Source organism: Electrona antarctica (genome assembly GCF_951216825.1).
Source record: "Electrona antarctica genome assembly, chromosome: 13".
NCBI classification, from domain to species: domain Eukaryota; kingdom Metazoa; phylum Chordata; class Actinopteri; order Myctophiformes; family Myctophidae; genus Electrona; species Electrona antarctica.
The window spans coordinates 48,360,414-48,376,229 of record NC_136794.1 but is presented as its reverse complement, the minus strand read 5'-3'; the positions used below and the strand labels follow the sequence as shown (position 1 = coordinate 48,376,229).

The 15,816-nt window shown below is 45.0% G+C and overlaps 1 protein-coding gene across 1 annotated transcript in view; it reads right to left on the bottom strand.

The window, feature by feature from the left end:
* Positions 1-3,364: 3,364 nt before the first annotated feature.
* cryl1 (crystallin, lambda 1) overlaps positions 3,365-15,816 on the bottom strand; it is a 63,127-nt gene continuing 50,675 nt past the window's right edge. Inside the window, 4 exon segments of the mRNA XM_079519328.1 lie at positions 3,365-3,681; positions 5,967-6,073; positions 15,463-15,526; positions 15,528-15,572. Coding sequence (XP_079375454.1) covers positions 3,574-3,681; positions 5,967-6,073; positions 15,463-15,526; positions 15,528-15,572 — 324 coding nt within the window. The 3' untranslated portion in view covers positions 3,365-3,573.

Here is a 15,816-nt window from a genome sequence, read left to right as displayed (position 1 = left end):
CTGTCTTCTGCAAAGTGCGATCAGAAACACCTGCAGGTTCTGAAGGCTGTCATCCTCCTTTATGCAGGGGAGGGGCCAGAGAGTCAGGGTGGGACCAGCCCAGGAGAAACTGCATGTCTCACACCACTGTCAAGTGTTGAAGCCTTCACTGTAAAGTCAGTATCAATGGGCAGTTTTCTGAAAAAGCTATGTTTCTATGTCAGTTTTTTTTTCTCCAAAAATAGCAGATCTACAAGCTCATAGCGCGCCACTCGGTGGCGCGCAATGAGCTTGTAGATCTGCTATTTTTCAATAGCTAAAGCATACATAATACCACTGTCAAATCCTGATCCTGAGTGTTGAAGCCTAAGTCTAAACTGTAAGTAAAAGTCAGTATCAATGGGCCGATACTCCTGCACTGTAGTAGAAAGGTACGTTGCTCTGTTACAAGTACAAGTCTGGAATTAAAATGTACTTAAGCCATTTTGACCTGAGATCAGATTCTAAAAATGTCTTCTACATGAAATGAAATGAAATGATTACTATATTTACCCAGGGTATCTGGGCTAAGCTCAAGAACTTGTTTCCAGCCAGGCCCTGCTCATAGAACACATTTCATCGTAGTGGTTCAATGCCTTGTTCAAGGGCACTTCAACGGTGGTAATTTTAACGTGTCGGACCGCTGATTCGAACTGGCGACCTTCCGGTATAAAGACCACTCTGCAATCCGTTCAGTTCTCTGAAAAAGCTATGTTTCTATGTCAGTCGTTCTTCGATTTAATTTTTTTTAGCTAAAGCATAACATAATGCTAACACCAAAAGGGGTTCCTACCCCAAAATGGGTTTTAAAGACAAGTACCAAAAGTAGAAAGTACATTAGGCCTATATATAGTCATTATGCAGAATGTACTACAAATCTTTTCAAAATAGCAGATCTAGAAGCTCACAACCATGAGTGGTTAATGTTTTGTAATACTAAACTAATCCTGTAAAAGTAAAAGTCGACTATACAATATTTGCCTCTGAGATGTAGTGGAGTAAAGTATTGGAAAGTAGGCTATAGCCTACTCAAGTAAAACTATACTTCAAAGTTCTTGGTATACAGTACAAAATAAGTATTAGCCTACATCTGCAGTGGTTGAGTCAGCGAACTCACTTTTCTTTCTTTTTTAAAGATATTTTTTAGGCGTTTTGGCTCTATTGATAGATTTACAGTAGCTTGACAGGAGGGGGGATGGGGGGGGGGGTTGGGGAGAGATAGGCAGCAAAGGTCGTCGGGCTTGGGAGTCGGGACTCGAACCCACGACACGCTGTCAGGCTGGATTACCAGCCAATAGGCTCCCGGACCGCTCGGCCGGCCCCCCAGGCCACTAACTCCCTTTTCTGTGTAAGTTCTTGAAGTCCGACTTCCCAGTTACAACATTGATACGCCATTCAAATGATATAAAATACAAATCTTAACTTGCTTACATATAATACTACATCTAATGCATGGCCAGGGACCACTCCACGTGCCTTCACGGACCCCCAGTGGTCCACGGGACCACCATTTGAAAACCCATGTTTTGGTGATAAAAGCCATCACCGTACACAAGCTCTTAACATGCATGTGGTCACAAGGAGCCTCATATGGCTGTACTGACAGCCTTATGACAAGGAGACCAGTCTCTCTCCTCCATGAAATGAAGGCGATAACATAAAGAGTATAAATTGCATGGTATAGGCTTCAAGTCACATGCATGACAGTCATATTGGCACATCTAATGCAAGTCACAATGTCTTCTGCTGTTGCAGAGAGAAACACATTCCACATATACAAATTCATTAGGGATGCGCCAATAGCCCGATACCCATGTTTAAAATAACAATGTGGCCGATACTGATACCGATAGATGTTTATTTAGTTTTTGTTGTTATTTCCCCCTTTTGTGCCAGGGAAACAAATACTGTACATCTTCAATGCAAGAAATGCATGTTCAGAATCTACAGCTTGGTAGGCTGCAGATAACCATCACTCCAACATAGCCAACGCAAAAAGTATGCTTGTATATGCCGATAAAGATATTGACCGATAACTGCAAATATCGGGCGGTACTGATATGTGGCCGATATCGGTGGATCCCTAAAATTCATGAAATATTGATTCAGGTTTTTTTTTATGGATTTATTAATATAATATGATGATTAAAGTTAATACAAAATGGAGGAATTCACCTTTCAGTCAAAAAGTAATCAGACAACTTCTCACGTCATTAATTAATTCCCTTTTAAAGCATTGGGGTGATTCCGATTACAGATGGCTTCATTTGCAGGAAGTGCACGCCCTGAGATACTGTCATGGAGGTGGGGGTCAGAGGTGTGTGTGTGTGTGTGTGTGTGTGTGTGTGTGTGTGTGTGTGTGTGTGTGTGTGTGTGTGTGTGTGTGTGTGTGTGTGTGTGTGTGTGTGTGTGTGTGTGTGTGTGTGTGTGTGTGTGTGTGTGTGTGATCACTTCAGTGGGGGGGGGGCTAAACAGTGGTGGACATACTCAAGCATCTGTATTTGAGTATTTGCTTAAAAAAAAATCTATAAAGGTTGTCTTGTTACTTAAACTAAAGCATAACTTTTTAAATATTTGGGCAGGAGTAATGGGGTCAGTTGAGTACCTTTTCCACCACTGAATAAATATTGGAGGTGGTCTTGAATAAACCCCCCCCCCCGCTCCCCCTTCATGTGCCCCACTGTGTTGTCTCATATTTCCGTTATAACTGTGCAGTCGCCAAAAGTGAAAATCATCCTCAACAATTATCCGTAATCCTTAGTGCTCCTCTAGGTCAGCGTGGTTCCCAAACGTTACCAGGTCGAGACCCAAAAGCGAGATTAGACGTTTGCGTCAAGCTTAGTAGATCGACTATTTCCAGTACGTTAATTATTTCATTTATTTTTTATTTATGGACATTCTTAAATTTGTTAGTTTTTTGGTTTTAAATTTTGTAAAATTCTCCAAAAAAAGAAATAAAATGTAGGAAAGAAGGGATTTTTTCCTTGAGTCGTGACCCATAAATTGGTCTGTGACCCACCAATGGGTCCCGACCCTCTGTTTGGGAAGCAGTGCTCTAGTATGGGCCCTATCTTGGGCCAACCCTTATCCCTAAAACCTATTTGCCATTTTTTACTACTTTAAACATTTTAAAATAGTTCAACTAGCCGATCTACAGCGACACGTTGTGAGCTTGTAGATCGGCTATTTGAAGTATTTGAACCCATTTTGGGCAGGAACCCCTTTTGGTGTTTTAAGCATTGTTATACTTTAGCTATTGAAAAATAGCAGACCTACAAGCTCATAGCGCGCCACTCGGTGGCACGCTATGAGCTTGTAGGTCTGCTATTTTTGAAAAATCATGAAAATATTTATTTCAGAAAACTGGAGGATTTAGAAGAATTTGTTTAAATTTTGAGGTCAGTCCTAAATGGGTTAAAAGGTTTTTTCAAAATAGTAAAAAAATGGCAAATAGGGATAAGGGGTATAAGCGGTGGCGCAAGATACTGTATAGCCCATATATACAGTAGATCCTATCCGTGGCTGCCCGGTCCTCTCCTGCAGACTCTGGAGGGATCACTGGTGCTCCTTCTTCAGCTTGGCCAGGCCCATCAGGAGCTGGTCTCTCCTCTCCCTCCTAGCTGACAGGTGCTGCGGGTCGTTGGGGATCAAGTCACACATCTCCTGTGTGGACCACGAGTTAAAGAAAGGAGTGATTTTAGAAGAGACGGCCAGAAAGATAATAAATAATACACCACCACCACCAGTGCTCAGTGCAAACAAAAAGAGAGGTCAACCTTTTCAAGTTAGTTTGGGAATTTATGGTGAAGTATGGTTTACCTTAACGCTCAAAGCCTTGATAGTGTGATTGGCAAAGACAACAATGAATGTCTTCCTTGCGCTTTTAGCTTCTAACCACATTAACCCTGGCGTCTCTATTTTAGTTGTCATTATATAGGCATATAGGCCAACATTGTCTATAGAGGGTATGCGTGTGACATCATCATCATAACTGGAAGTTATGCAGGAATGCCTACTGAGTATCAAAAAACTACTTTCTGGCCTTGACAGCCCATACATTCGAACAGAAAAGTCCTATTTGATTGCATTGAATTACTTTAAACAATGTTAAATTAACTTTGCAACCCACTTTGCCACTCAATCTGCCATTCACTTTATACATGTGCATACCCTCTATATGTAAAAACATAAAAAAACAATATGTAAGAATTGTAAAAACATTTCTTGACTGCAACCCCCCCCCAATTTTTTACATTTTGCAAAAAGCAGACCAGATCACAATAACATCCTAACTCATGTTTTGTCATGATTTAAATGCAACATGCCTTACGCTTTAATGTATGACCATGGCATAATATGATGATCAGGGAAAAGTGTCCCTTTTTAAAGACAAGCTAATGATTCATGGATGATTATTTCCATATAACACACAAAGGCATTTTACTGGGGTTAATGGTGCTCGAACGTCCCGTATGAGAGGCCCAGCACAGTCATTTCTCAATTAGTAGCCTAAGAGGGTATGCGTGTGACATCATCAAACCCGGAAGTTATGCTGGAATGCCTACTGAGTGGCAAAAACAACTTTCTGGCCTTGACAGCCCATACATCCACACAGAAAAGTCTGTTTGCATTAAACAATGTTAAACAATGTTAAACTCACTTTGCATGTTGCTTTGCCACTCAATTTGCCATTCACTTTAAGCATGCGCATACCCTCTATAGTTTACAAGTTCAAGACATTTGGTGTGATGTGAATGGATGTAAAGATTGAGTGAAGATTAGAATGACATTTTATAGTGAAGAAACAGGCTTTGACATGCCCGATAGATACAGCATGCATAAAAGACCTTTGCTTATAATAATTGGAGAGATCGGTCCTGCTCTCGGCTTACCTTCCAGATCTGTACAAACTGCTTGTTGTGCTAGTTCGGCGTGCTGCGCACACACCATGACCTCCGTTTTAGTACGGCTATAACGTTTAAACAGCCTGTGATAGCATGTGATTGAGTAACGCCTAATTATCAGGGAGCTTTGCAGGGCTGGAGGTCGGGGGGGAAAAGAATACCCGACCGGCCTTGGAATTTCTCAGAACTATACAAGCTAAATTTGAGAACATTCCCTACCTTAATTTGAGTCTGATCTGTGGCTGAAAATTCTAATTAGAACAGATAAGATGTTCTAATTAGAACAGATAAGATGTTCTTTGAAAGAGAGCCTTTTGTTTGTGCGAGGGGGAGTGGGGGCAATTATGCAGTTCTAAAGGTATTTTGAATGAAAGCCAGAACAGGTTGCTATTCAGACCATTAACGTCTAAATTCTCTTCACTGTAGGTGCGTTACCCGTTCAAAACATATCAAATAAATAACGGTAGTAGGTCGCACACACCAAGACTTCAGTTCAAAACATTTATTTCATTTTTGAACAGGGACAAACGTTTGGGCTATCCAGCCTTCATCAGTGTGTCTGATCACTGATGAAGGCTGTATAGAAACGTTTCGGCTATCCATCTTTCATCAGTTCCACACTGATGAAGGCTGGATAGCCCAAACGTTTGTCCCTGTTCAAAAATGAAATGAATGTTTTTTTTGTTTTTTTTTATCCCACGATTTTGTAACCCATTTTTCACCCCTGTGTCAATTATCTAATGTGATCCTGGGCTCTACACACCCTCCGCCAACCTAGTCCCCATATATGGGGGACATGGGGAGAGCAACGGACTTGAACTCATGCTTCCCGAAATAAATGTTTTGAAGTCTTGGTGTGAGCGACCCATGCACTAGCGTTATTTATTTGATATGTCTAAACTAAACTCTCTTCTCCATGAGGTTTATAAGACGTGAGCAGGGACAGGGAGGTATAGTTCAGTGAGTTCTGATTGATACGCTGGCTGTTTGTGATGATGAAGGAAAAGGCTCCAGTCGGCACGGTGCTAGAGCTGTAGAACTTACGTCATTGATGCGCTTCGCCGCCTCCCCAGAGAACTCTGGGACGGGTCCAAAGGCAGTCAGGACCCTCCTCATTCCCTCCCTGTATCTCTTCAGATAGTCCTCCAAACCTGTGTGGCAAGAAACTGATCAGACAGGCAAGACCAGGAGCGCTAAGTACTACAGTATGAGAAACAACAGGCAAGACCAGGAGCGCTAAGTACTACAGTATGAGAAACAACAGGCAAATCTCATGCATTTTCTACTTGTTTAAAAAAGGAGAGTGGGCAGCACACCCCCTTTTAGTATTTTTAGCCTTTCTTGAGAGACAAAAGCGTTGAAATAAAAAAATATATTTTGCCCTGAAAGAATATATATTCAAAGATTTGTGCCGCATTTTTACGATTTTTCAAAAATAGCAGACCTACAAGCTCGTAGCGCGCCACTCGGTGGCGCGCTATGAGCTTGTAGAGCTGCTATTTTTCAATAGCTAAAGTATAACATAATGCTTAGTTAAAACACCACAAGGGGTTCCCGCCCAGAATGGGTTAAAACAATATCTTTGGTGTAATGATGGTTCCAGTGCTTGGTGTGGAGGACGGCCCCTAGAGAAGATCGACCTAGTGACCTACACAACATTTGTTGCATTATTCACATCACATGCAGTCTTGACTGACAGCCCCTCCAGGTCTGTGTCACAGCTGCTCCAGAGTGGTGACACTACATTCTAATTGCATGCCGAAGCTAATGATCTTCTGAGCACCATTCAGTTGCGCAAGATCAGGGTCACTGGTACAACCGTCCGTACGCAACCAATGGTTGAACGCAAAATATCATAAAGAGGTGCAATCTTAAGGTTTGTTTACATGCCTGTGATAACAAGACACAGGAGATGAGCACGTACCTCCTTGAGGGGGGCGGGAAACTGGGGAGTTGGTACCGCGTTGTACTTGGTTGTGTGACACCCATGCAAGTAATAACTGTCTTAACGGTGCAATCACGTACTGGTACTGGCCTAACACACGTACTGGCCTAACACACGTACTGGCCTAACACACGTACTGGCCTAACACGTTGAATTGGGTCACTTTACTTACATTTCCTCACACCAGTGTTGTTTTTGGCAGCAACGTTTGATTTTAGTTTTAGTCATAGTGTTTTGAATAGTTTTCATTTAGTTTTAGTCACATTTTAGTCACCTGGAATGTTTTAGTGTTAGATTTTACAGTTTGTAAAACTGTACCAAATGTATTTTGGCGGGCCTTGATGCCGTCGTAAAATAGCTGATCTACAAGCTCATAACGCATTGCAGCGCAGGCACAGTGCGACGCGTTGTGAGCTTGTAGATCGGCTATTTGCAGCATGCAACTAATCTTAAAATGACTTACTGGATCTCTTGTCCACTAGTCCCTTCCTAATAGACGCCTTATCAGACGCCGTCACACTGATAAGAAACAGCATGCGCGCGCATAAAGGCAGCAGAAGAACACCACCTCTCATAAGATGCAATGGAAAAGTTCTAACTGCACTCACGTGTAAAAAATGCCCCATCAAACTTTCAGATGCTGTTTTTCTCCCAGTGTGGAGGAAGAATGATTAGGATTTTTATTGTGATCTCTCGCCCTTGAAATATATAATCCTTGGTTTCTGTTGTGTTTGAACAATAATAGCAATTCAAAACAGTCCTCAAAACCACACCTCCAGGTGTCATAAGAACGGGAGGTGTGCTCATGATCACGGCAGCAGAGCCTATTTGTGCACGGCTGCACGCGCACCTGCAGTCCATCAAGTATAATTTATGCTTCGTCCCGCGATGGTGTCGCGCACGCAGACCTCTACGCTCACAACAGTCGCATAAATGTATAAATGTCTCCTAGGGTGCATCTCACTAGCCAACTCACAAGAGGAGGTTGAATGGACTGAAACCAGCGCTCCCCAAAACAATAGGTTTGGAGATCTGTTGGGAATTGATTACATGAAACAGTCACCCGTGCGCCCAGTCCCAATGTTTGTAAACAAATAATTGGTCTATATTTTAGTCTAGTTTTTATCTGTTGACGAAATTGTCAGTATATTTAGTTTTAGTCATCATAGCTTAGTTTTCAAATGAGGAGGTCGTAGGGCGCTGGAAGGAACACTTTGAGGAACTCCTAAACCCAATAACATCAGACCCACCCTCCCTGACAGGAGCAGAGCCTGAGGATGATGGAGGATCGTCGTCAATCTCCCGGAAGGAAGTCACTGAGGTAGTTAAGCAGCTCCACGGTGGCAAAGCTCCGGGGGTTGATGAGATTCGTCCAGAAATGCTGAAGGCTCTGGGTGTTGAGGGGCTGTCTTGGTTGATACGCCTTTTCAACATTGCATGGAAGTCTGGGGCAGTGCCGAGGGAGTGGCAGACCGGGGTGGTGGTCCCACTGTTTAAAAAGGGGGATCAGAGTGTGTGTGTGCCAATTACAGAGGTATCACATTACTCAGCCTCCCTGGGAAAGTCTACACCAAGGTGCTCGAAAGGAGGGTCCGGCCGATAGTCGAACCTCAGATTCAGGAGGAGCAATGTGGATTCCGTCCTGGCCGTGGAACAACTGACCAGATCTATACTCTTGCAGGAATCCTGGAGAAGGCCTGGGAGTATGCATATCCGGTCTACATGTGTTTTGTGGATTTGGAGAAGGCATATGGCATATGAGGTGCTGCGGGAGTATGGGGTGAGGGGGACCTTATTGAGGTCCATTCAATCTCTGTACACCCAAAGCGAGAGCTGTGTCCGTGTGCTCGGGAGTAAGTCGGATTCGTTTCCGGTGGGGGTTGGCCTCCGCCAGGGCTGCGCATTGTCACCTATCCTGTTTGTGATTTTCATGGACAGGATCTCGAGGCGAAGTCGTGGCGGAGAGGGTATTCGGCTCGGTGACCTAAGGGTTGCATCACTGCTTTTTGCAGATGATGTGGTCCTGATGGCACCATCGGTCCAAGACCTTCAGCTCTCACTGGACCGGTTCGCAGCCGAGTGTACGGCGGCTGGGATGAGGATCAGCGTCTCCAAATCTGAGGCCATGGTTCTCAGCAGGAAACCGGTGGATTGTGCAGTCCGGGTAGGGAATGAGGCATTACCCCAGGTGAAGGAGTTCAAGTATCTCAGGGTCTTGTTCACGAGTGAGGGGAGGACGGAGAAGGAGATCAGCTGGAGAATCGGAACGGCAGGGGTGGTATTGCAGTCGCTGTACCGCACTGTTGTGACGAAAAGAGAGTTGAGCCAGAAGGCAAAGCTCTCTGTCTACCGAGCAATCTTCGTTCCTACTCTCACCTATGGTCATGAAGTGTCCGAAAGAATAAGGTCGCGAATACAAGCGGCCGAAATGAGTTTTCTTCGACGGGTGGCTGGCATCTCCCATAGGGTGAGAAGACTCGGAGTAGAACCGCTGCTCCTTCGCCTGGAAAGGAGTCAGCTGAGGTGGTTCGGGCATCTGGTTAGGATGCCTCTCGGGCGCCTCCCTAGGGAGGTCCTCGACGCACGTCCCACTGGGAGGAGACCCCGGGGCAGACCAAGGCGCAGTTGGAGGAAACACATCGACTCACTGGCCTTGGAACGTCTCAGAATCCCCCAGGAGGAAGTCACTAATGTTGCTCTGGAGAGGGAAGTCTGGAGCACTCTGGTGGAGCTGTTGCCCCCGCGACCAGCCTACGGATAAGCGGTTGAAGATGGATGGATGGATGGATGGATAGCTTAGTTTTTATTTAGTTTCCATTTAGTTTTCGTCAGTGGAAAAAGGTAGTCGACGAACATTTTTCGTCTTAGTTTTAGTCGACGAGATCAACACTGCCTCACACCAAGTCTTCATTTTGATTATACGGACTGTTCAGCTGTGATGTTGTGGGTAGCGTGGCACAGAGCCTTAGATATAGACACAGTTACGCAAACTGCATTCACTTCATGGGGCTTCAGTCCAATGGCGGCTCTCCTACATAGACTTCTATTGATCACTTCATGGGGCTTCAGTCCAATGGAGGCTCTCCTACATAGACTTCTATTGGTCACTTCATGGGGCTTCAGTCCAATGGCGGCTCTCCTACATAGACTTCTATTGGTCACTTCATGGGGCTTCAGTCCAATGGCGGCTCTCCTACATAGACTTCTATTGGTCACTTCATGGGGCTTCAGTCCAATGGCGGCTCTCCTACATAGACTTCTATTGGTCACTTCATGGGGCTTCAGTCCAATGGCGGCTCTCCTACATAGACTTCTATTGGTCACTTCATGGGGCTTCAGTCCAATGGCGGCTCTCCTACATAGACTTCTATTGGTCACTTCATGGGGCTTCAGTCCAATGGCGGCTCTCCTACATAGACTTCTATTGGTCACTTCATGGGGCTTCAGTCCAATGGCGGCTCTCCTACATAGACTTCTATTGGTCACTTCATGAGGCTTCAGTCCAATGGCGGCTCTCCTACATAGACCTCTATTGGTCACTTCATGGGGCTTCAGTCCAATGGCGGCTCTCCTACATATATCGATGATGTCACTGGTGGACGGGTTTCTGAACTGCCCACAGCCCTCCTATGAGACTCAGACTGAGTAGGAAAGAATTGTGGTATTTTATCATGATTATTAGTGAGGACTAATTATATGAAGATAAGTTGAAAAGTGGTGAAGTGGTCCTTTAAACCAGAAACCTAACCATAGCCATACACAGGCGCTGTGGTATGAGTCTTAACCGGCCACCTCCTGTGGTATGAGTCTTAACCGGCCACGTCGGACTAGTCCCCCTCCTGAGTGCCACATGGGAGACCAAACTTCTACTGCTTATCCAAGAGGGAATCCCCCTCCTTGGCCTTGGGAGATATAAAGCGCTACTTTACAACCGATAGGTGTGCTATACCTGATGCCAGGGTCTACATTTATCAATGGAAGAGTCTAGGAAGACCACTGGCAGATGCACTAGATCCAATGACCAAACTGGCTGCTGTGATTCCCCTAGTGAGCTTTAAAAGGATTTCCATGGACACACTCCCCAAACACTGCTTGACGTATAGCAAATGTTGGTTCTCTTGCTTTTTAGTTTACTAGCAAATTTCGTAGTTTTTTATTTATTAGTCTTTATTGGTTGCATAACTAGATGTTCCTGTTCTCCCTTTGAGCTTCTTCGGTAGTGGGTTCTGTATTTATGAGCATTGTAAAATGGTAAAATGGTAAATGGTGCATTTATATAGCGCCTTTATCCAAGGCGCTTTACAGAGATTGTGCATTACATTCACCCATTCACACACACATTCATACACCGATGACAACGGAAACCATGCAAGGCACCAACTAGCACATCGGGAGCAATTAGGGGTTCAGTGTCTTGCTCAAGGACACTTCGACAGTAACTCTGGGGGAGCCTGGGTTTGAACTGGCAACCTTGCGGTTACCATCCAGGCACTCTACCCCTGAGCCACCGCCGTATGTCTGTCCTGTTCTTTGTCTTGTATTTATTGTTACTGGCAGAGCTGTGTCACTTATTTATCCTCTTCTCTAGGCCAGTTCATACTGTGTAAAAGAGACTTCAGTCTCAATGTGGTTTTTACTGGTTAAATAAAGGTCAAATAAAATAAATAAACTAGATACTAGTGTATATTGTATTATCACACTGACTGTACCACACAGACTGGTTAAAGTAAATGTTTAAATGTTTCCAGCTTGGTTGAAACTAAACTAAAACCTCTATAATTAGAAATATGAACTTTAACTTTAACTCTATACTGTAGGTATGGTATTACATTATACATATTTAATCTGAAACCTTTTAAAATGTCACTTTCAAAAGCCTAGTAGAGGCTTTTATTTAATTTGAAGTTGAACACCGTGTTTACATATACACATTAGTGAGACACACTATAGGTCACACCATAGTGTGAGAATTCCCAGGTAGCTCCGACCAAACTCTCACACAGTTTAGTGTGGGTAGGAGGGACTTATGCTGCTATTTCAAGACTTCTACCCCCCCCCCCCCCCTTTACCTGTGCCTCTCTGTCTATCTGTTCTTTATGTCTCTCTCTCCCTCTCTCTAAATCTCATCACCCACAACAAGTATACCTCTCTCAGCCTCTCTTGCCCGTTTATCCCATTTTGGGCGGGAACCCCTTTTGGTGTTAGCATTATGTTGTGCTTTAGCTATTGAAAAATAGCAGATCTACAGTAGGTCTGCTATTTTTGAAAACTCATGAAAATGTGGTGCAAATTTGGAATAATATATTCTTTCAGAGCGAACATTTTTAACTCAAATCTTGCTTCTGGGGATTCAATATTTTGAGATGGGGGGGGGGGGGGGGGGGGGTCGGTGGTCAAATACATATAATTTTTGGGGTCCTTGACATGAAATAGTTTGAGCACCACTGACATAGAAAAATAGGTTTTTCAGAAAACTGTCAGGATGTAGAAGACATTTTTAGAATCTGATCTCAGGTCAAATGGGTTATATATGTCCGCCTGCAAGTCGATCCGAAGCTCCCGAGTACACCGGAGAAAAAATAAATAAGAACCTTGGCCTGGGACTGTTGTTTTGGCTGATAAATCACTAAGCTTGGTTACAGTTTGTGTGCCTGCCTGGTTTTGGGGAACGCCAGACATTCAGGCAGAGAAGAGGGAGACAGAGAGACAGAGAGACAGAGAGACAGAGAGGCAGAGAGACAGGGAGACAGAGAGACAGAGAGACAGAGAAGAGGGAGACAGAGAGACAGAGAGACAGAGAAGAGGGAGACAGAGAGGCAGAGAGACAGAGAAGAGGGAGACAGAGAGACAGAGACAGAGAAGAGGGAGACAGAGAGACAGAGACAGAGAAGAGGGAGACAGAGAAACAGAGACAGAGAAGAGGGAGACAGAGAGACAGAGAAGAGGGAGACAGGGAGACAGAGAGACAGAGAGACAGAGAAGAGGGAGACAGAGAGACAGAGACAGAGAAGAGGGAGACAGAGAGACAGAGAGACAGAGAAGAGGGAGACAGAGAAACAGAGACAGAGAAGAGGGAGACAGAGAGACAGAGAAGAGGGGAGACAGAGAGACAGAGACAGAGAAGAGGGAGACAGAGAGACAGAGAGACAGAGAAGAGGGAGACAGAGAGACAGAGACAGAGAAGAGGGAGACAGAGAGACAGAGAGACAGAGAGACAGAGAAGAGGGAGACAGAGAGACAGAGAGACAGAGAAGAGGGAGACAGAGAGACAGACAGAGAAGAGGGAGACAGAGAGACAGAGAGACAGAGAAGAGGGAGGACAGAGAGACAGAGACAGAGAAGAGGGAGACAGAGAGACAGAGAGACAGAGAAGAGGGAGACAGAGAGACAGAGAGACAGAGAAGAGGGAGACAGAGAGACAGAGAGACAGAGAAGAGGGAGACAGAGAGACAGAGAGACAGAGAAGAGGGAGACAGAGAGACAGAGAGACAGAGAGACAGAGAGACAGAGAAGAGGGAGACAGGGAGACAGAGACAGATAAGAGGGAGACAGAGACAGAGAAGAGGGAGACAGAGAGACAGAGAGACAGAGAGACAGAGAAGAGGGAGAGGGAGAGACAGAGAGACAGAGAGACAGAGAAGAGGGAGACAGAGAGACAGAGAGACAGAGAGACAGAGAAGAGGGAGACAGAGAGACAGAGACAGAGAAGAGGGAGACAGAGAGACAGAGACAGAGAGACAGAGAAGAGGGAGACAGAGAGACAGAGAAGAGGGAGACAGAGAGACAGAGAGACAGAGAGACAGAGAAGAGGGAGACAGAGAGACAGAGAGACAGAGAGACAGAGAAGAGGGAGACAGAGAGACAGAGACAGAGAAGAGGGAGACAGAGAGACAGAGAGACAGGGAGACAGAGAGACAGAGAGACAGAGAGACAGAGAAGAGGGAGACAGAGAGACAGAGAAGAGGGAGACAGAGAGACAGAGAAGAGGGAGACAGAGAGACAGAGAGACAGAGAGACAGAGAAGAGGGAGACAGAGAGACAGAGAGACAGAGAGACAGAGAAGAGGGAGACAGAGAGACAGAGAAGAGGGAGACAGAGAGACAGAGAGACAGAGAGACAGAGAGACAGAGACAGAGAGACAGAGAGACAGAGAAGAGGGAGACAGAGAGACAGAGAGACAGAGAGGCTGAGTGCTGCTGCTATCTGATTGGAGCGATGCAGACTATAGAGCGATGCAGGATACAGTAGGATACAGTAGAACTAGACCTTTTCGGAGGACATAATCAAACGTTTTTTTTCTTTCTCTTCCGCCCTTCTTTTTCTCGGTAGAGAGACACTATAACAGTGTTGCCGACTGGTTTAGAGAGAGACTGGGACCGGGGTTCTGTTCTGGAGGGGTTTTGGGTTACCGGTGTGTGAGTGAGTGCATTCAGCAGTGTTGATCAAAAGGCCGCTTTGTCTGACCAAAACGTTCTCTCTGTGTCTCTCTCCCTTTTCCGTCTCTCTCTCCCTTTGTCTCTCTCTCTCGCTCTCTACACTCACAGCCAGGGTCACCCTCTAGGTTTTCACACACCCCTTTGATATTCTCCATCTACCTGACATCACACACACACACACACACACACACACACACACACACACACCACACACACACACACACACACACACACACACACACACAGCGAACAGTACACCTATGTTAACGAAGGCCGAGACATCACATGTACAGCATGTGAGGGCTCTCTCTCTCTCTCTCTCTCTCTCTCTCTCTCTCTCTCTCTCTCTCTCTCTCTCTCTCTCTCTCTCTCTCTCTCTCTCTCTCTCTCTCTCTCTCTCTCTCTCTCTCTCTCTCTCTCTCTCTCCTCTCTCTCTCTCTCTCTCTCTCGCCAAGTAGCCACCATGGTCAGCTGTAAAGTGGAGGTTTAATGACATATGCATTTCAGTTGTGTCCTCGAATCCTCGCCATCTTTTGACTACGTGGTTGGCTTGATATTTGAAACGGGAAAATACTTAACTGTGTTTTTAACAACCCCCATTTAAGGTTCTATGGGCTCCATTTCCGTCACTGCTAAACCCCTTATCCCTAAACTTCTTTGCCTTTTTTTTTTTTTACTATTTCGCAAAATGGTCAGTCTACAAGCTCACAACGTGGCAATGTAGATCGGCTAGTTGAACTATTCAGAAATGTTTTTCAAAATAGTAAAAAATAAGTTTATGGATAAGGGGTTTAGCGGTGACGTAAATTAAGCCCTTTATCTCTCTGACTGTTTTTTGTGCCGTGTATTCGTGGAGAAAGATAGATGTTAACATGAAGTTTAGGAATTGGGATTCAGACACCCTATACCTAGCCTTATGGCAATGTACAGTATATGGCCTTGTAAATTCCCCTGTGTATTAAGACATGTCTTACTATGCGGCCACTTTCTTGTTTTTTTCAAGAATCCCTCTCCAGTTTATTCTCCTGTGGACCGGCACCGCTACAAGGAATTTGGTGTGCATGTAAGCATCCTTGTGCACAGTGTTTGATCTTTGATGTCATGCCATAATAAACGCGCGAGAGATAAAATAAACGCGCGAGAGATAAAAAGCGAATACCTTCGGGGGCGTTGAGGTGAATGGTTTCCATGGGACCGATGAAGGCGTAGCGCATGCCCAGTCCCCTCTGACATCACCAGGTCAATGTCCTCCACCGAGATGACCCCGTCCTGCATGGGGGGGGGGGGAGACAAGCCACGGAAAATCAAGAGGGGCAACTGTCATAAACATGGCTGCAGGTGGCATGGCAGGTTGAAAGTGTTTAACCCATTTTGGGCGGGAACCCCTTTTGGTGTTCGCATTATGTTGTGCTTTAGCTATTGAAAAATAGCAGACCTACAAGCTCATAGCGCGCCACCGAGTGGCGCGCTATGAGCTTGTAGGTCTGCTATTTTTGAAAATTTGAAGAACGAC